At 46.2% G+C, this 25,622-nt stretch overlaps 1 protein-coding gene across 1 annotated transcript in view; it reads left to right on the forward strand.

Moving 5' to 3' along the window:
* Nucleotides 1-23,455, forward strand: part of serhl (serine hydrolase like) — a 56,506-nt gene extending 33,051 nt beyond the window's left edge. The window contains exons 9-13 of the mRNA XM_080217409.1: nucleotides 1,782-1,861; nucleotides 7,560-7,594; nucleotides 11,237-11,313; nucleotides 14,493-14,586; nucleotides 17,918-23,455. Coding sequence (XP_080073535.1) covers nucleotides 1,782-1,861; nucleotides 7,560-7,594; nucleotides 11,237-11,313; nucleotides 14,493-14,586; nucleotides 17,918-18,028 — 397 coding nt within the window. The 3' untranslated portion in view covers nucleotides 18,029-23,455. The remainder of the gene's footprint in view (nucleotides 1-1,781; nucleotides 1,862-7,559; nucleotides 7,595-11,236; nucleotides 11,314-14,492; nucleotides 14,587-17,917) is intronic.
* The last annotated feature ends 2,167 nt before the right edge of the window (nucleotides 23,456-25,622 follow it).

Raw genomic sequence — 25,622 nt, forward strand, 5'->3', positions numbered from 1 at the left:
ACCCTGCTAACCCCCCTGACACGAAGAGGCAATTTAGCATGGCCAATCAACCCAACCCACACATCTTGGACTGTGGGAGGAAACCAGAGCACCCGGAGGAAACCCATGCAGACATGAGGAGAATGTGCAAACTCCACACAGACAGTGACCCGAGCCGTGAATTGAACCAGGGTCCCTGGCACTGAGAGGCAGCAGTGCTAACCACTGTGTCATTGTGCTGCACCTTGTGGAGAGTAACCACCTCAGGATGTGGCAGAGCTGCCTACAGCTTTAATTGTCCTCTAGTTGTGCCTATTTAAAGGTTTTATGGGCTTTGGGGAAAAAAATATTTACAACTCAACTCCCCAGTAGAATAAGTGTTCCATATGTCACATAGGATAATGTCCTTTTTAACTAACATACCCTCTTTTGAAATTTGAATGAATCTGCCTCCACCAGCCATCATGCAGTGCATTCTAATCACACCTCGCTCTTTCCTTTAAATCTCTTCAATTCACATCTGGTTCTTTTGCCTATTATCTCAAATTTGTTTCCTTGAGGTACTGACCCTTCTGTTGGTGGAAACAGTTCTGTTTATTTTTGTTCTCTCAATAAGCTTCATGATTTTGAATATCTGTCTTAAATATTCCTTTGTACTTCTCTGCTCCAAAGAGGGCATTCTAATCTTGCCACAAAACTAAAATCCTAGAGAGGCACAGTGGTTAGTGCTGCTGCCTCACAGCGCCAAGGACCTGCACTTGATTCCCAGCTTGGGTCACTGTATGTGCACAGTCTGCATATTCTCCCCAGTGTCTCTACTTTCTCAGAGGACTAAGGAAATTTGACATGTCAGCTATGACTCTCAGCAACCTTTACAGCTGCACAATAGAAAACATTCTTTCTGATTGTATCACAGCTAGGTCTGGGCTCCTGCTCTGCCCAAGACCACAAGGAACTACAAAAGGTCGTGAATGTAGCCCAATCTATCACACAAACCAGCCTCCCATCCATTGACTCTGTCTACACTTCCCGCTGCCTCGGCAAAGCAGCCAGCATAATTCAGGATGCCAATATCCCAGACGTTCTGTCTTCCACCTTCTTCCTTTGGGAAAAAGATACAAAAGTCTGAGGTCACGCACCAACCGACTCCAAGAACAGCTTCTTCCCTGCTGCTGTCAGACTTTTGAATGGACTTACTTTGCATTAAGTTGATCTTTCTCTACACCCGAGCTACGACTGTAACCCTATGTTCTGCACACTCTCATTTCCTTCTCTATGAACAGTATGTTTTGTCTGTATAGTATGCAAGAAATAATACTTTTCACTGTATGTTAATATACGTGACAATAAATCATATCAAATCAAAATGCCTGCGTGGGTTTCCTCCGGGTGCTCCTGTTTCCTCCCACAGTTGTGCTGGTTAGGTGCATTGGCACCCAAATCCTCCCTCGGTGTACCCGAACAGACGCTGGAGTGTGGCGAATAGGGGATTTTCACAGAAACTTCATTGCAATGTTAATATAAGCTTAGTTGTGACACTGATAAAATAAATAAATCCTTCATCTTTGGCACCCAGTTTAAAGTTTATTTATTAGTGTCACAAGTAGGCTTACATTAACACTGCAATGAAGTTACTAGTCTCTTCCACATGAGAAAGGGTGCAGAGGAGATTCACCAGGATGTTGCTTGGGCTGGAGTGTTCCACCTGGGGTTATTTCAGATTTTTTTCCCCATCTGTCTGCTTTATTGTTCTGCTGTGTACCGAACTTTCAAATTTTCTTCAAACTCTTTCCCTTATTCAGGTTGCTGCAAGGGAATGACTCGGTTTCCGAGGAAAGTGGCAAGATTCTGCTTCAGCGGGGATCCGCTGAGGTACCTGGAGGTACAGTTAGGCTGCAAAATGGGAGTCGATTTTTATTTTACACCATAAGATATAAGAACAGAATTAGGCCGTTTCGCCCATTGAGTTTTCCTCAGGACAGTTATAATGGGACAGAACTGGGCTCTTGGCTCATTGAGTTCGGGCTGTTAACGCGCAAATAAGTGCGGCGTGCAGGAATGGGACGGCCTTAGTTATGGGGGATTTCAATCTGCATATTGATTGGTCGACCCATGTTGGACGTGGGGGGCTCGAGGAAGAGTTCTTGGAATGCTGCCGGGATAGTTTCCTCGAACAGTGTGTGTTGGAGCCGATGAGGGAGCGAGCTATCTTGGATCTGGTGCTATGTAATGAAGCGGGTAGAATTAGGGACCTTGTGGTGAAGTATCCTCTTGGGGAGAGTGATCATTGTATGGTGGAGTTTCTGGTGCAAATGGAGGAGGAGAAAGTGGGTTCCCGGACACGTGTCCTTTGTTTGAACAGAGGGGAGTACGGTAGGATGAGAGAAGAATTGGCGAATGTGGACTGGGAGAGCGCGTTGGAGGGAGGGTCTGTTGAGGAGCAGTGGAGGATCTTTAAGGAGATCTTTCTTGGTGCTCAACGGAAATTTATTCCGATGGTCAAAAAGGATAGTAGGAGGAGAGGTAATAAGCCGTGGATAACGAAGGAGTTGAAGGAAAGTGTTAAACTAAAAGCGGAGGAATTTAGAGTAGCTAAGAGTAGTGGGCGAGAAGAGGATTGGGAGAGGTTTAAATGTCAACAAAGATTGACAAAGAAGTTGATAAGGAAGGGTAGGAGAAACTATGAAGCTGGGCTAGCGCTTCATATAAAAAAGGATAGCAAGAGTTTTTATAAATATATAAAAAGGAAGAGGCTGGCTAGGGTGAATGTTGGTCCTTTAGAGGATGAGAAAGGGGACCTAGTGGTAGGGGATGGGGATATGGCTAAGGTCTTGAATAACTTTTTTGTTTCTGTCTTCACGGAGGAGGACGTGAATAATTTGCCGGGTGTTAGCGATGGAAAGGTGGTAGGACTGGAGGGTCTTAATGACATTACTGTTACTAGAAAGGCGGTGCTCGACAGACTGGAGGGGCTGATTGTGGACAAGTCCCCAGGACCGGATGGAATGCATCCGAGGGTTCTGAAAGAAATGGCGGAGGTGATAGTGGATGCCTTGGTTATTTTCCAAACGTCGCTGGATTCCGGGGAAGTGCCGGATGATTGGAAAACGGCTAATGTTACGCCGTTGTTTAAGAAGGGTGCCAGGCAAAAGGCGGGGAATTATAGGCCAGTTAGTTTAACGTCTGTGGTAGGTAAAATGTTAGAATCTGTCATTAAGGAGGAAATTGCGAGGCATCTTGAAGGGAATTGCTTGATAGAGCAGACGCAGCACGGTTTCATTAAAGGGAAGTCGTGTCTGACAAATTTACTGGAGTTCTATGAGGATGTGTCTAGGGCGGTGGATAGAGGAGAGCCGGTGGATGTGGTCTTTCTAGATTTTCAGAAGGCGTTTGACAAAGTGCCTCACAAGAGGTTATTGCAGAAGGTCGAGGGACATGGAGTTGGGGGTAGGGTGTTAGCGTGGATAGAGGATTGGTTGTCAAATAGAAGGCAGAGAGTGGGGGTCAACGGGTGCTATTCGGATTGGCGGATGGTGACTAGTGGAGTGCCCCAGGGGTCGGTGCTGGGGCCTCAGCTTTTTACCATTTATATAGATGATCTGGAGGAGGGAACCGAGTGCAGGGTGTCGAAATTTGCTGATGACACCAAGATTGGGGGAACGGCAAATTGTGCGGAGGGTGTGGAGAGTCTGCAGAAGGATCTAGATAGGCTGGGCGAATGGGCCAGGAAATGGCAAATGGAATTTAATGTTGGCAAGTGTGAGGTGGTCCACTTTGGTAGGAAGAATGGTAGGAAGGACTATTACTTACGGGGTGAAAAACTGCAGCAGGCGACGGTGCAGAGGGACCTCGGGGTCCTTGTGCATGAGTCGCAAAAACCCAGCTTGCAGGTGCAGCAGGTGGTCAGGAAGGCGAATGGGATGCTGGCCTTCATAGCGAGGGGGATTGAATATAAAAGTAGGGAGGTCTTGCTGCAGCTGTATAGGGCATTGGTGAGGCCGCAACTGGAGTACTGTGTGCATTTTTGGGCGCCGCACCTGCGCAAAGATATTTTGGCCTTGGAGGGAGTGCAGAGGAGGTTTACTAGGCTGATACCGGAGTTGAGGGGGTTGAGCTATGAGGAGAGGCTGAATAAACTGGGCTTGTACTCGTTAGAGTTTAGAAGAATGAGGGGAGATCTCATTGAGACGTATAAGATGATGAATGGGATGGATAGGATAGAGGTGGAAAGACTCTTCCCGCTCAAAAAAGACAATAGGACTAGGGGGCACAGCCTCAAGATAAAGGGGGGCGGTTTAGAATGGAGTTGAGGAGGAACTTCTTCACTCAAAGGGTGGTGAATCTCTGGAATTCTCTGCCTGTTGAAGTGGTGGAGGCTGCCTCGCTAAATATTTTTAAGACGCGGGTTGATGGGTTTTTGATAGGAGAGGGGATTAAGGGTTATGGGGAGAGGGCGGGAAAGTGGAACTGAGCAGCGACAGATCAGCCATGATCTTATTGAATGGCGGGGCAGGCTCGAAGGGCTGGATGGCCTACTCCTGCTCCTATTTCTTATGTTCTTATGTTCACATTGGCTCAGTGTGGTCCTGCTCCTCTGCTCTGTCCCCATGCTGCTGAGATTTTATTTTGCTCCAATGTGCATTCCATTTCCTATTGAAATCATTGTTTCTGTGTCCACCAGCCTTGTTGGCAGTAAGCTCCAGGTTACCGCTTGCTGCTTTTTAAAATGAAAACATTAATTCCTTACAACCCCTGCTATCTATCTCCTGCCAAAAAAATCTTAACCTTGAACTGGGGTCTTCTGTTTTATGGCTGGATTATTTTAGAAATACTAAAAAGTAATTGTGTTTAATATTTTTCGCAAAGGTAACCAACTCAGATTTAAAGCATAATAAAATGTATTACCAAAAATAGTTTTGTTATAAAATATGCAAACAATACAAAGAACAAAAAAGATTCGACAAATACAATACTTCAGCTGAGGGGGCGTATGGTGATGCGACAGCAGATTCCTCCGCAGATCTCGACGTTCATGCCAAAAACTTGGAAATTATGCAATTTGGTTATCTTAGATGCAGCCCAGCAATTAACTAAACCTGATCTCATTTAATATTCAACTCATCAATCTAGTCATGACAACATTCTCAAATTGAATTACAATGTGACAACTTAAATAATGATTAGTTATTTGTTTGTTTGTTCAACTATTGGGAGTATACTCCTCAACAAAAATGGCATCCTTGTTGCTTAGCAATAATAATCTATACTTTTCATTTATTTTGCAAGATTAGGACTAGTTTTCCCCACTGGCTGCGGGCCCATACATCTGGCAGAATTCCCAGCCCAAACTCCTTGTTCTCCAATATAAATTTATATAATTTTGTTCTTTTAAACAATGGATGGTTTCATATGTACTGTGTTTGAGAGTGAAAAATCATGTCTCACAAATTTGATTGAGTTTTTTGAAGGGGTACCCAAGAAGGTAGATGAGGGTGATGTAGTTGATGTTGTCTACATGGACTTCAGCAAGGCCTTTGACAAGTTACCGCATGATAGGTTGTTGCATAAATCTCAGGGGATCTAGGGTGAGGTATCTAAATGGATACCAAATTGGCTTCTTGACATAAGCCAGAGGGTGGTAGTAGAGGGTTATTTTTTTTAAACTGGAGGCCTGTGACCAGCGATGTGCCTCAGGGATCAGTGCTGTGTTCACTATTATTTGTTATTTGTACTAATGATTTGGGTGAGAATATAGAAGGCTTGGTTAGTAAGTTTGCAGATGATGTCAAGATTAGTGGCAATGTGGACAATGAAGAAAGTTATCTAATTGCAATGGGATCTTGATCAATTGGGCCAGTGGGCTGATGAGTGGCAGATGCAGTTTAATTTAGACAAATGCGAGATGATACGTTTTGGTAGATTGAACCAGGTCAGGATTTACTCAGTTAATGGTAGGGCATTGGGGAGAGTTACAGAACAAAGAGAGCAAGGGGGACAGGTTGATAGCTCCTTAAAAGTGGAGTCACAGGTGGACAGAGTGGTGAAGAAGGCATTTGGCATGCTTGGTTAGAACACTGAATACAGGAGTTGGGACATCTTGTTGAAGTTGTACAAGACATTGGTAAGGCCACACTTGGAATACTGTGTACAATCCTGGTCACCCTATTATAGAAAGGATATTATTAAACTAGAAAGAGTGCAGAAAAGATTTACTAGGATACTACCCGGACTTGATGGTTTGAGTAATAAGGAGAGACTGGATAGATTGGGACTTTTTTCTCTGGAACATAGGAGGCTGAGGGGTGATTTTATAGAAGTCTATAAAATAATGAGGGGCATAGATCAGCTAGATAGTCAATATCTTTTCCCTAAGCTAGGGGAGTCTAAAACTAGAGGCACAGGTTTAAGATGAGAGATACAAAAATGCCCATGGGGGTAATTTTTTCACAGAGGGTGGTGAGTGTCAGGAACAAGCTGTCAGAGGTGGTAGTAGAGGTTGGTACAATTTTGTCTTTTAAAAAACATTTAGACAGTTACGTGGGTAAGATAGGTAAAGAGGATATGGGCCTTCTGCTCCTACGTTTTATGGGATTTGTAATCCAGATGCCTGTATTAATGATCCAGAGATTGAGTTCAAACCCCACCAGGGCAACTGGGGAATGGAACATTGGAAGATAAAAAGGCGATCTTTTAACTCTCTTTTGGCTATTAGTAATGGCGATTATGAAATGACTGTATTGTCACTGAAAACTAATCTGCTTCATTTAAGGAGGGAGATATTTTTTCTCAGGTGTTCTATGTGTAACTCCCTCTGAAATCGCTGAGCAAGCCACTCAAGCTGGTGACTCAGCACCAGGCCTAGAGGACAATTAGGGATGGGCAGTAAATAACTGGATTTGTCAGTGATGCACACGTCTCATGAATAAATTCTGTCCCCGATCTGCTGCCCAACGTTTTATCCCTCAAACCAACATAAATTAGGAAAATTTATCTGACTGCTGCTTGTAGGAGCTTGCTTTGTTTCAGACCTTACCAGTTTGAAATTTATTTATTAGTGTCACAAGTAGGCTTACATTAACACTGCGATGAAATTACTGTGAAAATCCCGGAGTTGCCACGCAGTCCGGCACCTGTTTGGGTTACACTGAGGGAGAATTTAGCATGGCAAATACACCTAACCAGCTTATCTTTCGTTTTATGGGAGGAAACTCATCCAGACGCGGGAAGAATGAGAATGTGCAGACTCCGCACAGACAGTGACCTAAGCTGTGAATTGAAATCGGGTCCCTGGTGCTGTGAAGCGTCTGCGCTAACCACTGTGGCACTGTGCTGCCCTGACTACCTGATGTACTGAGGGTATGAAAGGCTCTGCATTGATGCAACTCCTTTCCTTCAAAGCAATCTTTGGAGTGTGGCCTTTCTAAAGGACCTGTAGGTGTGGTTCTTTTCAGAAGTGTGACATTCTTTAATGGGTCTCTGAAAATGAAACGTGTAAATGCTAACAGGGAGTTTACCAGCAGATGAACTGAGAATTGTAATTTTTCTTGTTGGTTTCTGATCATTTGTATCATTCTTTTAAGGTCTTGTCTTCACCCGAGATTTGAGAATCAATCTGGTGAGTTCTCTTTTTAACTTTGGTATGTGTGATACCTCTGATAATGAGTACTTCACTTACTTCCATTAGCCATACCACCCCCAAACACTGATTCGCCCTCACCATGGATTCCTTCATGTACTCCCACTGCCCCCAAAAGGCTGGGGTACACTCAGGATCAGAGGTATTAATATTTGTTCCCTAGCAAAAGAGTGACTGAGACGTGACCTCAATAAGTATACACGATATTAAACTGTACAGTATAGGCAAACCCAGGTCACCACTTCAAGCTGGACGATGACAGTCAGATTAGAGAGGGAGAGAAACGGTTTGAAACAGTGACATCTTTTAAAAATTTGTTCGGGGGATATAAGGCCGGTATTTATTGCCCATCCCTAATCACTCAGATGAGGGTGCGTGGCCACCTGAACCATGGCTGTCCCTGTGGTTTAGGTACACGCACCCTGATGTGGGGGAGATAAGAATGTAAAAATTTAAGGGCAGGAGTTGGTTATTCAACCCCTCAAGCCTACTCTGCCATTCGATAAGATCATGCCTGACCTGATTGTGCCCTTAGCTCCACTTTCCTGCCTGCTCTGATTTCCTTGCAAACCAGTGAATGTATTCATCAACCCAGTCTCCACAGCGCTGGGGAAGAGAATTCCAAACAACCCCCAGAGGAGAAATTCCTCCTCATTTATTATCTTTAATGAAAAATCTCTTATTCTGAAAAGATGCCACCTAATTCTAGATTCCCCCTGGAGAGGAAACATCCTCTCAGCGTCTACCATCTTTTGTCCAATCAGAATCTTTTATGTTTCATAAGATCACCTATTATTCTTCAAAATTCCAATAAGTATTGGCCATAGTCTGCTCAGTCCTTCTTTGCAAGATGATCCCTTCGTTCTCAGGAACCCCCACATTTACCCTGCTAATCCCCCTGACACTAGGGTTAATTTAGTGTAGTCAACCGAACTAACCCCCACACCTTGGACTGTGGGAGGAAACCACAGCACCCGGAGGAAACCCACGCACACCCAGGGAGAACATGTAGACTCCACACAGAGTCACCCAAGGCCAGAATTGAACCCGGGTCCCTGGTGCTGTGAGGCAGCAATGCTAACCACTGTACCATTAAATAAGGAGACTAAAAGGTGTCGAAGTTTGCAGGGTGACTTGGACAGGTTGCAGAGCTGGGCCGCGAGGTGGCGGATGGAGTTTAATGCGGAGAAGTGTGAGGTAATCCATTTCGGTAGGAATAACAGATGTGCTGAGTATAGGGCTAACGGGAGGACTTTGAATAGAGTGGAGGAGCAGAGGGATCTAGGTGTATGTGTACATAGATCCCTGAAAGTTGGGAATCAAGTAGATAAGGTTGTTAAGAAGGCATACGGTGTCTTGGCGTTTATTGGTAGGGGGATTGAATTTAGGAGTCGCAGCGTCATGTTGCAACTGTACACAACTCTGGTGCGGCCGCACTTGGAGTACTGTGTGCAGTTCTGGTCCCCACATTACAGGAAGGATGTGGAGGCTTTGGAGAGGGTGCAGAGGAGGTTTACCAGGATGTTGCCTGGTATGCAGGGGAGGTCCTATGAGGAGAGACTGAGGGATTTGGGGTTGTTTTCACTGGAAAGAAGGCGGCTAAGAGGGGATCTTATAGAAACATATAAGATGATTAGAGGTTTAGATAGGGTGGATGGTGATAGCCTGTTTCCTCGGATGGAGAAAGCTAGCACGAGGGGGCATGGCTTTAAATTAAGGGGGGGTAGTTATAGGACGGATGTCAGGGGCAGGTTCTTTACCCAGAGGGTGGTGAGGGACTGGAATGCCCTGCCTGCTGCAGTTGTAAATGCGCCTAGTTTGGGGGCGTTTAAGAGATTGGTGGATAGGTTTATGGACGAAAAGGGATTGGTTTAGATTAGTGGGTCAATGTTGTTTTTTTTTTAAAAATAAGACTGGTCGGCGCAACATTGTGGGCCGAAGGGCCTGTTCCGCGCTGTTATGTTCTATGTAAAACCATGCGTAATATTCCAGGTGCAGCCTCGCTAATGACCTGTATGCTTGTAGTAAGCCGTCCCTACTTCTGTGCTCCAACCCGTTTGCAGTAGAGGCAAACCTTCCATTTGCCTCCGAATTACTTGCTGTACCTGTATGCTATTACCTTAAGTACATCTGTTACATCAGTTTACACTAATCTGTACAAATTGTCCCTCTAATTTAACACTTTAAGTTTGGCATCAATCTGGTGAATCTGCACTGCATCACCTTCAAGGCTAGTGTATATTTCCTGAGTGCCCACGTCTGTACGCAGTTAATTCCTGAGATGGAGTGTCCACATCTGTACTTTGGATTATGTCTGAACTCTACACAGGAGAATCATTCCTTCCACCACATTGTATTTCAGCCCCTTTGAAATAAGGCCGATATTCCATTTGACTTATTTTTTGGTACCTTTTACCAGCTTTTCTGTACCTGGGGTCCCTAACACTCTCTGTTCCTCCACACTTCCCAACTTTTTCACCCTTTTCTTGAAATTGCTTCATCTGTTGGTCTTAGAACATAGAACATAGAACATTACAGCGCAGAACAGGCCCTTCGGCCCACGATGTTGCGCCGACCAGTTACAAACACAATGACCCACTAGCCTATACCAATCCCTTTTCGTCCATAAACCTATCCAGAGATCTCTTAAACGCCCCCAAACTAGACGCATTTACAACTGCAGCAGGCAGGGCATTCCAATCCCTCACCACCCGCTGGGTAAAGTCTTGGGTCACTTTCCCACAATGCACTCCTATATGCCACAGTTCTGTCCATTCACTTAATCTGTCAATGTTTTCAACCTTCCTGCTCCCACCTACAACACTTACCTCACCTCACTAGTGTCATCAGAAAACATGGATATACAGCTCACAGCTCCTTCACCTCAATCCTTTGCAAATATAGTGGAAAAGCTGAGATCCTATTGCCAATCCCTGAGTTGTCCACAAGTTGTATTGTGTCAATTTGAGAATATCCTTCTTCCCTCGCTCCTAATGTATTCCCTATCCAAGCCAATAGGCTGTCCCCACTCCATTGCTCTTTTTTCAAAAGTCTATTATATGGAACCCTACTAAATGCCTTCTGGCAGTGTTTTTATAAAGTCAGTTAGATCCATTAGACATGACTTATCCGTTACTCTGCTGCCCTATCTCCCTGAGCAACTCCGCTTTCTCCAAATGCTGTCACTCTGCCTTTAACAGATTCTAGCGAGTTTTGCACAATGAACATCAGCCTAATGGGTGTGGAGTTTCCTAGTTTATCTCTTCTACCCTTAAATAATGGTGGTGGACATTTTCCTCAAGGGTACCCTCGCCTCCTGTCCTGTGTGTTTCACTGATACCCACTGCCCCTGTGTAACTGGGTCTAAGGATTACAGGAGTTTCCTTCATCATTTTCCCTTGATCTAGCCTGCCAAACATCAGGGGGCGATTCAGCAGGGCAATTGTGGGTGCCTTTGATGGGGTGCTAGGCCACCTGGTAGGGTTTTCTCATCCATCTTGGACCACCCTCATTCATAAATGCCCATGAGAGCCATGTCCCTGAAGAATGGATTCATCAGTTTGGAAGAGCAGTTGGCAAAAGCTGAATTTAATGATTTCGCCTTGTGGTTAATCTCACCAGACCACCCCTGTAAGGATCACAGTCGACCAGTGTCTGGAGTTTCTGAAGAATATCACTGCAGCCATTCTGATGATTAGGTACGTCTCTCACCTGCCTGTAACATTCCCAGACTGTTTTCCCAGCTGTCAGCTGGGGCTTGTGAATTCTGAGCTCAGAGTGAGGAGCTTGTCAATTCCAGTCCCACTCCAGAGGACTGAGGACAAAAACTAAGCCAACTCTTCCAGTGCAGTGCTGAGGGAATGCTGCACTGCCCAACCTACCACCTTTCTGATGACACATTATAAGAAATAGGTGCTGGAGGAGATAATATGGTGCCTCTTCCTGATTTGTTATTCAGTATGATCATGGCTTACGCTGGCTTCAGTTCCACACAGAGAGTTTTATCAAACATTATGATGATCGGGTTAGTTCAGCATTAAGTTTATAATTGTCAGCGCTTTCCTTTTCCCATGAGGATTCCGTGAATATATCCACCTCAGGCCCTGGCACAGCACGGATATGGAGATGTCGGAGTTGGACTGGGGTAAACACAAGTCTCACAACACCAGGTTAAAGTACAACAGGTTTATTTGGTAGCAAAAGCCACTAGCTTTTGGGGCTCTGTCCCTTCATCAGGTGAGTGGGAGTTCTGTTCACAAACAGGGCATATAAAGACACACGCTCAGTTTACAAAATAATGATTGGAATGTGAGTCTTTACAGGAAATCAAGTCTCAAAGGTACAGACAATGTGAGTGGAGAGAGGGTTAAGCACAGGTTAAAGAGATGTGTATTGTCTCCAGACAGGACAGTTAGTGAGATTTTACAAGCCCAGGGAAGTCATGGGGGTTACAGATAGTGTGACGTGAACCCAAGATCCCGGTTGAGGCTGTCCTCGTGTGCGGAACATGGCTATCGGTCTCTGCTCAGCGACTCTGTGCTGTTGTGTATCGTGAAGGCCGCCTTGGAGAACGCTTACCCGAAGATCAGAGGCCGAATGCCTGTGACCGTTGAAATGTTCGCCAACAGGAAGAGAACACTCTTACCTGGTGATTGTCGAGCAGCGTTCATTCATCTGTTGTCATAGCATCTGCATGGTCTCCCTAGTATACCGTGCCTCAGGACATCCTTTCCTGCAGCATATCAGGTAGACAATGTTGGCTGAGTTGCAAGAGTACGTACTGTGTTCCTGGTGGATGGTGTTCTCACATGTCAGTGATCTGGCATGTCTTGCAGAGGTTGCTGTGGCAGGGTTGTGTGGTGTTTTGAAGGCTGGGTAGTTTGTTGCAGACAGTCTGTTTGACGTTGTGTGGTTGTTTGAAGGCAAGATGTGGGGATGGCCTTCGCCATCTTCATCAATGACATGTTGAAGGATCCGGAGAAGATGTCGTAGCTTCTCTGCTCCGGGGAAGTACTGGACGACGAAGGGTACTTTGTCCACCATGTCCCGTGTTTGTCTTCTGAGGAGGTCATGTGGTTTTTTTTTGTAGCGTGTCAGAACTGTTGATTGATGAGTTGAATGCTATATCCTGTTTTTATGAGGGCATCTTTCAACGCCTGGAAATGTCAGTTACGATTCTCCTCCTCTGAGCAGATCCTGTGTATACGGAGGGCTTGTCCATAGGGGATGGCTTCTTTAACGTGTTTAGGGCGGAAGCTGGAGAAGTGGAGCATTGTGAGGTTATCCGTGATCTTAAGTGTGTATGGCACAGTTTCAGTGCACTGAGGGACAGGAGAAAGCATTTGGGATAATCCTGAGCCCTATTTTCCTGGAAAGTGCCTGTGTGTGGAGTGTCTGATGGGGGTAGGGATGTTCTGCAGTGTCGATTAGCCTGGTTTCACACACAAAAATAGCCAGGAGTCAGGCACTTGGTGGCAGAGCGGGATGGGGGGGTGGTGGAGGCTGCTTTACGGAGAACATAACATAAGAAATAGGAGCAGGAGTAGGCCATCTAGCCCCTCAAGCCAGCTCCGCCATTCAATAAGATCATGGCTGATCTGAAGTGGATCAGTTCCCCTTTCCCGCTTTCTCCCCATAACCCTTAATCCCCTTGCCTACCAAAAACCTATCTACCCGTGTCCTAAATATATTTAGCGAGGTAGCCTCCACCACTTCAACGGGCAGAGAATTCCAGAGATTCACCACCCTTTGAGTGAAGAAGTTCCTCCTCAACTCTGATCTAAACTGCACCCCTCCCCCCCACCTTATCTTGAGGCTATGCCCTCTAGTCCTGCTGTCCTTTCTGAGCGGGAAGAACCTCTCTACCTCTATCCTTTCCATCCCCTTCATCATCTTATATGTCTCTATAAGATTCCCCCCCCCATCCTTCTAAACTCCAACGAGTACAGACCCAGTCTATTCAGCATCTCTTGCTGTTCAACCCCCTCAACTCCGGTATCAGCCTAGTGAACCTCCTCTGCACTCCCTCCAAGGCCAAAATATCCTTGCGCAAGTGCAGCGACCAAAACTGCACACAGTACTCCAGCTGCGGCCTCACCAGTGCCCTGTACGATTGCAGCAAGACCTCCCTACTTTTATATTCTATCCCCCTCGCTATAAAGGCCAGCATCCCATTTGCCTTCCTGATCACCTGCTGCACCTGTAGGCTGGGTTTTTGTGACTCATGCACAAGGACCCCCAGGTCCCTCTGCACCGTAGCATGCTGCAGCTTTTCACCCTTTAAATAGTAGTCCTTCCTACTATTATTCCTGCCAAAGTGGATAACCTCACACTTGCCAACATTATATTCCATCTGCCAGGTCCTCACCCACTCGCTTAGCCTATCTAGATCCCTCTGCAGACTTTCTGTACCCTCCGCACAATTTGTTTTTCCACTTATCTGTGTGTCATCAGCAAATTTCGACACCCTACACTCAGCTCCCCTGTCCAGATCATCTATATAAATGGTAAATAGCTGAGGCCCCAGCACCGATCCCTGCTGCACTCCACTAGTCACTAACCACCAATCCGAATAGCCCCCATTAACCCCCACTCTCTGCCTCCTATTAGACCCCAACATGAGTCAACCTCCTGGGAAGGGGAGCGCGGGCACAAATCATCCCCCACCCCCCCCCCCCCCCCAACCCCCCAACCACCACCACCGCCGCCACCAAAAAACCCATCCCTCTATCAGACAATGTGCTGGAGCAATGTATGTGTTAGAATTACAGAGACTGATCCGCAAAGGGGTTTTTCTGGGCTGATGGGGCAGCTTTCTACACACACACACACACACACACCACCACACGTCAGTAGCTCTGTACCATTATCTTTTCAGTGCCAAGGATGGACAGTTGAAGCAGGAGAAGTGGAATCCGGACAAACCGCCATTTAGCTGCATACTGGAGGGATACCGCACTCATTGTAATCAGGTAAAAGAGGTATCTCAGATGTCAGGATTGAAAACATCTCTGCAGCCTGGCTCTTTAAAACAAAACTCATTCCACCAGGGCAGCTTTGACTTGGAGCAGAACTCAACCCAACACCTTCGATAGGGTGGTCTGGTCTTCGCTCCTATGACACTTTTGCTGTGGATTCTTTCCTGCTATTTTATTACATTTTAACTTGCAGCAATCAAGGCATAAAAACGTGGAAAGCTGCAAGTTATGGAACTCTAAAAGCAGGCAGTAGCTTTAAACAGCGATGTAGAATATTGGTGAGGATGTCTCCTTTAGTCCCACATTATTAAACATAGTAGTTTTGCTGATTAGAACATAAGAACAAAAGAACATAAGAAATAGGAGCAGGAGTAGACCATCTAGCCCTTCGAGCCTGCCCCGCCATTCAATAAGATCATGGCTGATCTGTCGTGGCTCAGTTCCACATTCCCGCCCTCTCCCCATAACCCTTAATCCCCTCTCTTATCAAAAACCCATCAACCCGCGTCTTAAAAATATTTAGCGAGGCAGCCTCCACCACTTCAACGGGCAGAGAATTCCAGAGATTCACCACCCTTTGAGTGAAGAAGTTCTTCCTCAACTCCGTTCTAAACCGCCCCCCTTTATCTTGAGGCTGTGCCCCCTAGTCCTACTGTCCTTTCTGAGCGGGAAGAGTCTCTCCACCTCTATCTTATCCATCCCATTCATCATCTAATATGTCTCAATGAGATCTCCCCTCATTCTTCTAAACTCTAACGAGTACAAGCCTAGTTTATTCAGCCTCTCCTCATAGCTCAACCCCCTCAACTCCGGAATCAGCCTAGTAAACCTCCTCTGCACTCCCTCCAAGGCCAAAATATCCTTGCGTAAGCGCGGCGCCCAAAACTGCACACAGTACTCCAGCTGCGGCCTCACCAGTGCCCTATACAGCTGCAGCAAGACCTCCCTACTTTTATATTCAATCCCCCTCGCTATGAAGGCCAGCATCCCATTCGCCTTCCTGACCACCTGCTGCACCTGCAGGCTGGGTTTTTGCGACTCATGCACAAGGACCCCAAGGTCCCTCTGCACCGTCGCCTGCTGCAGTTTTTCGCCACGTAAGTAGTAAGCTGGACTTTGTAGATAGATGAGTTCATTCTTTTGTGTGCACAGATATCTAGTGAGAACGTATATCACCCAATCAGACTCCCCACTCAGTGTAAACACTCTGTAACACCATTTCTGATACGATAGGGACACTGTTAATAACTCCTTTCAAAGCCAAAACTTGATATAAGTGTTGCCTGAACTGCAGCTACTCATCCATTGAGTAGCTGGAGTGAGATTGAGGGGAGATCTCATTGAGACATATAAGATGATGAAAGGGATAGATAGGGTAGAGGTGGAGAGGTTCTTCCCGCTCAGAAAGGAGGGGGGGGGGGGGGGGGCGCAGTTCACAACAGAGTTGGGGAGGAACTTCTTCACTCAAAGGGTGGTGAATCTCTGGAATTCTCTGCCCGTTGAAGTGGTGGAGGCTGCCTCGCTAAATATTTTTAAGACGCAGGTTGATGGGTTTTTGGTAGGCAAGGGGATTAAGGGTTATGGGGAGAGGGCGGGAAAATGGAACTGATCCACTTCAGATCAGCCATGATCTTATTGAATGGTGGGGCAGGCTCGAAGGGCTGGATGGCCTACTCCTGCTCCTATTTCTTATGTTCTTATGTTCAGTGCTCAATGTTACTGTGTGTCTTGTGTGTCTCCCACTCTCTTGTTGTGTGTGAGCATCTCTGTCTTTGCACCGTCTGAAGCCTGGACTTCCAGTACTTCTGTAATCTTGACTGCTCAGGGTTTTTTTGTGTAAATGGCTTTGGGATCATCTTTGCTAGCTGCATCTTTCTGAATTATGGCTAGGTTAAACTTGGCCATTTTTTGATTTTTGCCACGGTTCCTCCCTATCTTGTCATCATTAGCATGGTTGCTAATGCATTAAGATGCTGCACTCAAACGAGTGTCCATTTCATATTTAAAAATAATTGCATCTAAAAATAAGTTCTTTAGATACTAAAACTGCCTCATCTTGATTCCTGCCCAGAAGGGAGAAGGAATGCAGTTCATGACTTCCGCCCTTTTAACTGGTCAGTTCCAGGCTCTGGGATTTCTGTCACAGCCTCTTCAGTGTGAGAACCAGCACATTCCAACACTTTGAATTTTAGGGGAAATTGCCTAGGCTTAAATCAGAAACAGCAAAGAGCAGGATAGCAGAATAGGCACACGCCCTTGAGAGTGGTATACATCCTCCTCCTTAAATCCCTGGCTGTCATCAGCTGCAGGTCTTAATGTTTTTTATTAGCATCACAAGTAGGCTTACATTAACACTGCAATGAAGTTACTGTGAAAATCCCCTAGTCACCACACTCTGGCGCCTGTTCGGGGACACTGAGGGAGAATTTAGTATGGCCAAAGCACATCTTTCGGACTGTGGGAGGAAACCCACGTAGACACAGGGAGAACGTGCAAACTCCACACACAGTGTCCCAAGCCGGAAATCGAACCCGGGTCCCTGGCGCTGAGGCAGCAGTGCTAACCACTGTGCTGCCCATTTGGTGTCTTCCTGACTAGCAGCAATCATTCTCCGCAATCTTTTAGAAAAATTGAAGAAACGTGAGTTGCCAGAGAGCTATTGGACTGGATTCTTTAATGATTAGGCCCATGGGGCAAAGTCGCATTCATCACTGTAATAAAAACAGGAAAAGCTGGTCAGAGTCAGGTCTGGCATCAGTGGAGAGTAGATGTGGAGATGCAGGCATTGGACTGGGTAAGCGCACTAGGAAGCCTCACAGCATTAGGTTAAAATCCAACAGGTTTATTTGGTAGCACGAGCTTTCAGAGTGTCACCTGGAGACTCACCCGAAGAAGGAGTGACACTCCTCGTGCTACCAAATAAACCTGATAAACTTTAACCTGGTGTTGTGAGACTTCTTACAGAGAGAATAGAGCCAATGTTTCTGTTTGTTTTAGATTTCAGCATCCACAGTATTTTGCCTTTATCTTCATCAATCTAATATCACGTCATTCAAATGGTCTGTCTGAAGGAATAGCAGTTAAAAGCAGCTATTATATACCAAAAATGCCAAACCTTTTAGTTTGCAACTCTAACTCTCCCTTTGCTATTCCTATGTATGTAACTTGCACAAAGTTACAGTGTAGCACAGCATTTCCCCAGTTCAACACTCTCCTTTCTCCCTATTCCCACGTGTGTAACACTTGCTCATTCTCGATTCCTGCGGCTACGTCTATCATCATGACTGCCTTTGCAAAATTCTCACTCCCTCTTCGTTTTCCACAGTTCCGATTGGAGCAGGTTGAAGGAAATCACCATGTCCACCTGAATGAGCCAGAGCGAGTTGCAGGAATTATCAACGAGTTTCTCAAGATGGACATCTCCTCCAAACTATGAGGGTGAATGTGGGCAGATTGTGGCTGGCGCTGGTTAAAGAGCGGAAAACACACAGTCACTGGTAACGGAACCAGATTTACCAATCCTTCTGAGTACAGCTAACCAGTAAATAACCAGTTTAACTATCTGTTAACAGGAAATAGTAATGAAGTAAAATTAATTGCTGCTTTGAATTGCAATGTTGGGATGATTTCTTGCTGAGTAACTGTAAAGCTGATGGTTTGTTGAAACAGCAGATGTGGCAGCAGGTTAATTTCGGAATGGTGAAATGCTGGCAGGTTGTTGAAGTTTAATGGCTGTAATGTGTGGGGGCTGGTTTGTTCAGTAGACAGCGTAGAAAATCAAACTCCTCGGTTAGATGTTGTGATTGAGCCGAGGCGAATGTCTTTGGCCTTCTCTGACCATGGTGGTCTGAAGCCCATCCCAAAGGCAGGGTTTGCCATACAGCACTGATTACTAATGCATCATTACTACATCAGAGATAATCCGTCGAGGGGCCAGCTACGATAAAAGCAAAACACTGTCGATGCTGGAATCTGAAACAAAAACCGAAAATGCTGGAAAACCTCAGGTCTGACAGCGCCTACGGAGAGAAAATAGAGCCAACATTTCATAGAATCCTGCAGTGCAGAAGGAGGCCATTCAGCCCATTGAGTCTGTACTGACCACAATCCCATCCAAGCCCTATCCCCATAACTTCATGCATCTATCCCAGCTAGTCCCCCTGAAACTAAGGGTCAATTTATGATGGCCAATCCATCTAACCCGCACAACTTTGGACTGTGAGGGGAAACTGGAGCATCCAGAGGAAACCCACACAGACATGGGGAGAACGTGCAAACTCCACACACACAGTGACCCAAGCAGGGAATTGAACCCGGATCCCTGGAGCTATGAGGCAGCAGTGCTAACCACCGTGGCACCTAACGCTGATGAAGATCACCCAGACTTGAAATGTTGACTCTATTCTCTCTCCACAGATAAAGAACAAAGAAAAATACAGCAGAGGACAAATCCTTCAGTCCTCCAAAACTGTGCCAATCATGATGCCTGCCTAAACTAAACTGCATTCATTTACAGAGTCCATATTCATCCATTCCTGTCCTGTTCATATTCGCCTAGCTGCCCCTTAAATGTCGCCATCATACCTCCTCCCACCACCTTCCCGGACAGCACGTTCCAGACATTCACCACCCTCTGTGTAAAAAAAAAACTTGCCTTGGACATCTCTCAACTTTTCTCCACACATCTTAAACCTGTGTCCCCAGTACTTGACTTTTCTACCCTAGGAAAGGGCGTTTGACTATCTACTCTGTCTGTATCCCTCAATCCTGGAGACTTATCAGGTCAGCCCTCAACCTCAGTCGTTCCAGTGAGAACAAACAGAGTTCATCCAATCTCTCCTCCAGACAGGCAGCATCCTGATAAACCTCTTCTATACCCTACCCAAAGCATCCACACTCTTCTGGTGGTCTAGCAACCAGAATTGTATACAGTATTCTAAATGAGAATTAACTAAGATTCTGTACAGCTGCAGCATGACCTGCCAGTTTTTATACTCAATGCCCTGACTGATGAAGGCAAGCATACCGTGTGCTTTCTTGACTACCTTATCCACCTGCATTGCCACTTTCAGTGATCAGTGGACATGTACACTCAGATCTCTGTGCCTGAAGATGCTGTCAGACCTGCTGAGATTTTTCAGCGTTTTCTGTTGATAGGACCAGCTACATTGGATTAAAAAGAACAAAGAACAAAATCAGCCTGGGAAACAGGCCCTTCAGCCCAACGAGCCCACGCTGCCATCTCAACACCACCTCTGTACCCATGACCCCTATCTAATGTTTATGGCCATCCAGATTGAGGGAAAACTGATTTAGGGACAATTTATTCCTGCCAATCAGCCTAACAGCACATCTTTGGGGTGTGGGAGGAAACCAGAGCACCCGGAGAAAACCCACGCAAGCACGGGGAGAATGTGCAAACTCCCACAGACACCGGCCCAAATCCATGTGTCTGCACAGCAATCAGCGTTAGTCACTGAGCTTTCGTCTTGCCCAGTATCTTGTCCAGTTTAGGCACACACTAATGACATGAAGCACTAGGCCAATCTCGAACAACCAAGAGCAGCCCAAGTACGACCCATCGCGTGTATGCCCCTCATTGGACACGAGGTGGACCGACTTAAAACCTGTGAATGAAAAGAGAAAAACATTATTATCATACTATGGAAGAGGAACTTCTTCACTCAAAGGGTGGTGAATCTCTGGAATTCTCTGCCCGTTGAGGTGGTGGAGGCTGCCACGCTAAATATTTTTAAGACGCAGGTTGATGGGTTTTTGATAAGCGAGGGGATTAAGGGTTATGGGGAGAGGGCGGGAATGTGGAACTGAGCCACGACAGATCAGCCATGATCTTATTGAATGGCGGGGCAGGCTCGAAGGGCTAGATAGAACATAGAACATAGAACATTACAGCGCGGAACAGGCCCTTCGGCCCACCATGTTGCGCCGACCAGTCTTATTTTAAAAAAAAACATTGACCCACTAATCTAAACCAATCCCTTTTCGTCCATAAACCTATCCACCAATCTCTTAAATGCCCCCAAACTAGGCGCATTTACTACTATTTATTTATTTACTACTCCTGCTCCTATTTCTTATGTTCTTATGTTATGTTCTAAAGTAGACGGAGTTGTGGTCACTATTAGCCACATGTTCTCCTACTGCAACCTCAACCACCTGACCCGGCTCATTTCCCAGAACTAAATCCAGTATCGCCCCCTCTCTAGTCGGGCTATCTACATACTGTTGCAAGGATCCTTCCAATACACATCTTACGAATTCCTCCCCATCAGACCCCCCAGCTCTAGGCACCTTCCAATCCACCCCAGGGAGATTAAAATCTCCAACTACAACAACCCTGTTCTTCCTACACTTATCCAAAATGTCCCTACATATACCCTCTTCCACTGCCCGCGGGCTGTCGGGCGGCCTATAGTACACTCCTAGCATAGTAATGGCCCCCTTCCTATTCCTCAACTCCACCCACAGAGACTCAATGTCCAACCCCTCCATGTTATCCTCCCTCTGCACTGCTCTGATCTGCTCCCTAACTAAGAGTGCCACTCCCCCCTCCTCTTTTCAACCCTCCTCTATCACACCTAAAACACTTATACCCTGGAACATTTAGCTGCCAGTCCTGCCCCTCCTTTAACCACGTCTCTGTCACTGCCACCACATCTAAATTCCTCGCGAACATCAAGGCCCTAAGTTCATCCAACTTTCCCGTCACACTCCTCGCATTAAAACAGATGCGCCAAAGACCCTCAGGCCCTCTTGGATCCTCCTTCTCCTGGGGGATTTCCCTATCAACTAGACTTACCCTGACCTCCAACTCACTCCCAGTGCCTGAGCTGTCTCTCTCCCCCCCCACCCCCCCTCCATACTAGTTTAAACCCTGCCTAAACACTCCAGCCAACCTCCCAGCTAAAATATGTGTCCCCTTCCCATTTAAGTGTTCCCTATCCCTCTTATACAAGTGCCCTTCCTTTGCAAAGACTTCCCAATGGTCAACAAAACGAAAACCCTCAGTCCTGCACCAATCCCTCAGCCACACATTCAGCTGCAGGATCTCATTATTTTTATCCCTGCTATTGCTGGGCACTGGCAGCAGCCCAGAGATCGCCACCCTGGAGGCCCTACACTTCAACCTGGCTCCCAACTCCCTGAACTGCGTACATATTTCCCCCCTACTCTTCCTTCCTATGTCCCTCTCTCCTACATGTATAATTACATCCGCCTGGGTCCCTTGGCCCTTCAAGATTCCCTCTACCCTCTCCGACACATCCTGTACCCCTGCTCCAGGGAGGCAGACCACCATCCTGGAGTCCCGCTTTTGCCCACAGAACCGCCTATCAATTCCTCTAACCGTCCCGTCCCGTCCCCCACCACTATCTCACATCCAGCCCCCTTTCTTCCCTCTGAGGCATTTTCCTCTTCCCCTCGTGCCCTTTCCACCTCAGTTGGTGCCTTACCCCTGCTATCTTGAGAGACTACCCCTGGGGTAGCCTTTGGAACATTACTCCTTTTTCCCCTTCCTAACTGTAACCCACCCATCCCCCCTCCTCGACTCTGAGGTCCCCTCATGAATCTGGTTCCTATTCATTAATGCCTCATTTTCCCGAACTAAAAATAAATCCTCCAGCCTCAGCTCCAGTTGCCTAACCCGGGCCCTCAAACGCTGCAACTCCAGACATTTGGTGCAGATGTGGACTCTCTGGAGATGCTGTGTCTCCAAGAACTCCCACATATTGCACCTTACACAGCTGACACGTCTCCCCAAGGACCCTGCCATTTGTCTACCCTCAGACCTATGTACACACTTTGAAAAACTTGACCAGTAACTCACCTTGCCTAACCCTGTGAGCCAAAGCCCTTGCAGCACTCACTCAGCCCCCGCCTCACTCCACTGCCCACTCCCGACGCTGCCCGCTATCTACTGTGACCTTGTTTTTATACTCCCTCACTCCCTTCCCAACAGCCCTTGCACCTAGGACCCTCTATGGAAAGCACAAAGGGAAAAAAACCCACAACCCAGCAACGTAATTTTAAAAAAACACAGAACACTCGCAGTTTACACTCACCAGCTACCAGTACACTGCTGCAGAGATTGATTGCACTAATGTTACCATCTAGCTTTCATCTAAAAGTGTAAATCTCTTATCCCTATGGAGGCTTAGTTTGGGTATTTATGTTGGATTTACAGCTGGGCAACAGGCCATTCGGCCCGACTGATCCATCCTGGAGTTTTCTACAACTCCCCAGCCTAAACCTTGCTGTGTAGTTCTCCAGTAGTCCAGAGGGTCTGTCTCTGTCCTGTAGCTCCACAGACTGGGAGCATTGCATGGCCCTGAAGTCAGCTGGTAAAAGACCGTCAGATAATACTCCCTGTGAAATCACCCCACCGTGTGAGAGGCACAGTCAGTAGCGGCAAGGGGGAGAGCTCAGAGAGAGAATATAAATCGACAGGTTTTATTTTTCTAGTATTTAGGAACGATTCTGGATGTACTCGAGGAGAGAGGGAAAGAGACAAATCCGTAATGAGAGAGTTTGGTAAGATTGTGAGAGAGAATGCTTTGTTCGGTCATAATTACTGAATAAGAATTGAAGTGACAGTTTGCACAATGCCCTCCAGCAACTCATGGCCAAGATAAAAATGTGCTTTTATTATTAAATTGTGGATATGATTTTTTCTTTAATTTCAAGTAATAATAAACACAGGATTCATTGTACTTTCAAGCAAGAAATAGACGTTCTTAATTGAATGGATGTAAAATAATTGTGACTGTGTCTGTTTCCTGCCTTATAATAATGAGATTAATTTGTCAGTTAATAAAGTTAAGCATTTTGTTCTGCAAGTTCTAAACCTCGGCTGGTTCTGGGTATGTTTCAAAATGCGACAACTAGCAATTGAGTACGGCTCAACAATTTTCTAAGCCAATGCAGAAACCTCTTTAGATAATACCTCTTAAAGATCAGAATCTGCGGTCGGAATTTTACAGCAGTTCCTGCCAGCAGGATTTTCCAGTCCTGCGGTGGGGAGTTTTTAACAAAAGGATACCCTGTCCAGTGGGACCGGAAGATCATGCCACTGGCCAGTGGCGGGCCACCTCCACTGCCACAAAACATGCCATGGGAGCATGGAAAAATCCCACTCCAGAATGGTCAACTGACCTGGTTTTTGCTCATTGTAGACATTATGTGAGATAATACAAGTACTGGGGTGGTTCCCACAACCTTCTTTTCAAAGAAGAAGATTCAAAAGCAATGTTCAAAATTGTGAAGGGATTTGAAAGAGTAAGCATCTAAAGTTTAAAGTTTATTTATCAGTGTCACAAGTAGGCCTGCATGAACACTGCAATGGAGTTACTGAGAAAATCCTCTAGTTGCCACACTCCAGTGCCTATTTGGGTACACTGAGGGAGAATTTAGCAAGGGCAATGCACCCTAACCAGCACGTCTTTCAGACTGTGGGAGGAAACCCATGCAGACATGGGGAGAACGTGCAAACTCCACACAGTGACCCAAGGCCGCCATTGAACCTGGGTCCCTGGTGCTAATCACTATGCCATCGTGTCACCCAGAAGATAGAGGATACCGATTTAAGGCTTTTGGTGTGGGACATCAGTGCCAAGGCTGGTATTTATTGCCCATCAGCTAGTTTTGGTTTGGAACGCACTGCCTGAAAGGGTGATACAAGTAGATTCAAAAGTCACTTCCAAACAGAATTTGATGTTCTCCAAAAAGGAAAGATAGCAGAACATAAAGTTACAGAGACAGTGTGTGATGAAGTGAGTGGATAAAATTGTGGTAAACAGTTCAGGAAGGCAGCAACTCACCACCACTCCCGAGGACCAACTGGGATGGAGAAGCGTTGGCCTTAGAGTAACGCTGGCAGGAAGATGAATTCCAGCGCAGGCGGGTGTGAGCTCATCCATTCTGAACCGTGAAAGGATGGAATTGAATATTCAAATGCTGAAGATTCAGGTTTTATCAGTAAATTGACCGTTTAAAGCAGGAACCGAGAGAGAGAGACAAAGGTGATGATGTTTATCATGATGGAGGAAATGTGGGGTTGGAAGTTCAGTTTGAGGTGGAGGACACAAGGCTTTATAGGATCGTACAATCCCTGCAGTGTAAAGAGAGACCATTCGGTCTAGCGAGTCTGTACCAACCTTCTGAAAGAACATTCCCCCCCCCCACCCTCCTCGTGCATTTACCATGTCAGTCCACCTAACTGGCACATCTTTGGACTGGGAGGAAACTGGAGGAAACACACACACAGCAGCTTTAACTGCTCTGGTTTAACCTAAGACTGGGAGGGGGAGGTGGAGTTGGATGTGGATGTGCCGGCGTTGGACTGGGTCGACGAAGAGGGAAACTTCGAAAGCTTGTGCGTTTACTATCAAATAAATCGGTTGGACTAAAACCTGGTGTCAGACTTTTTAAGGTGGAGTTGGTACAAGGGTAAATGACATCGATGACTACATGAGGGGGGTTGGATCGGTAAGTTTGCCGATGACACAAAGATTGGCCGGGTGGTTAACGGTGAGACTGAGTGCCTTGGGTTACAGAAAGATACAGATGAGATGGTCAAATGGACGGATAAGTGGCAGATGGAGTTTAACCCTGAGAAGTGAGAGGTGATGCACTTTGGAAGGAGTAATTTGATGAGGAGGTATACTATGAAAGGTCTGACACTGGGAGGTCCTGAAGAATAAAGGGATCTCGGTGTGTTTGTCCATAAATCTTTGAAGGCAGGAAAGCAGGTTAATGGGGTGGTGAAAAAGGCAGATGGCACACTCGCCTTTATCAATCGGGGTTTAGATTACAAAAGCAGAGAGATCATGTTGGAGTCGTATAGAACTTAGGTGAGGCCACAGTTGGAGCACTGTGTGCAGTTCTGATCACCATGTTATAGGAAGGAAATGAACGCACCCAGGGTGGGGGGGTGCAGAGGAGATTCATCAATATGGAACATTTAAGTTATGAAGAGACGTTAGGTAGGCTTGGGTTTTCTTCTCGGGAGCAGA

This window comes from Carcharhinus amblyrhynchos, chromosome 35 (assembly GCF_965287045.1).
Source record: "Carcharhinus amblyrhynchos chromosome 35, sCarAmb.v2.hapA, whole genome shotgun sequence".
Lineage (NCBI taxonomy): Eukaryota > Metazoa > Chordata > Chondrichthyes > Carcharhiniformes > Carcharhinidae > Carcharhinus > Carcharhinus amblyrhynchos.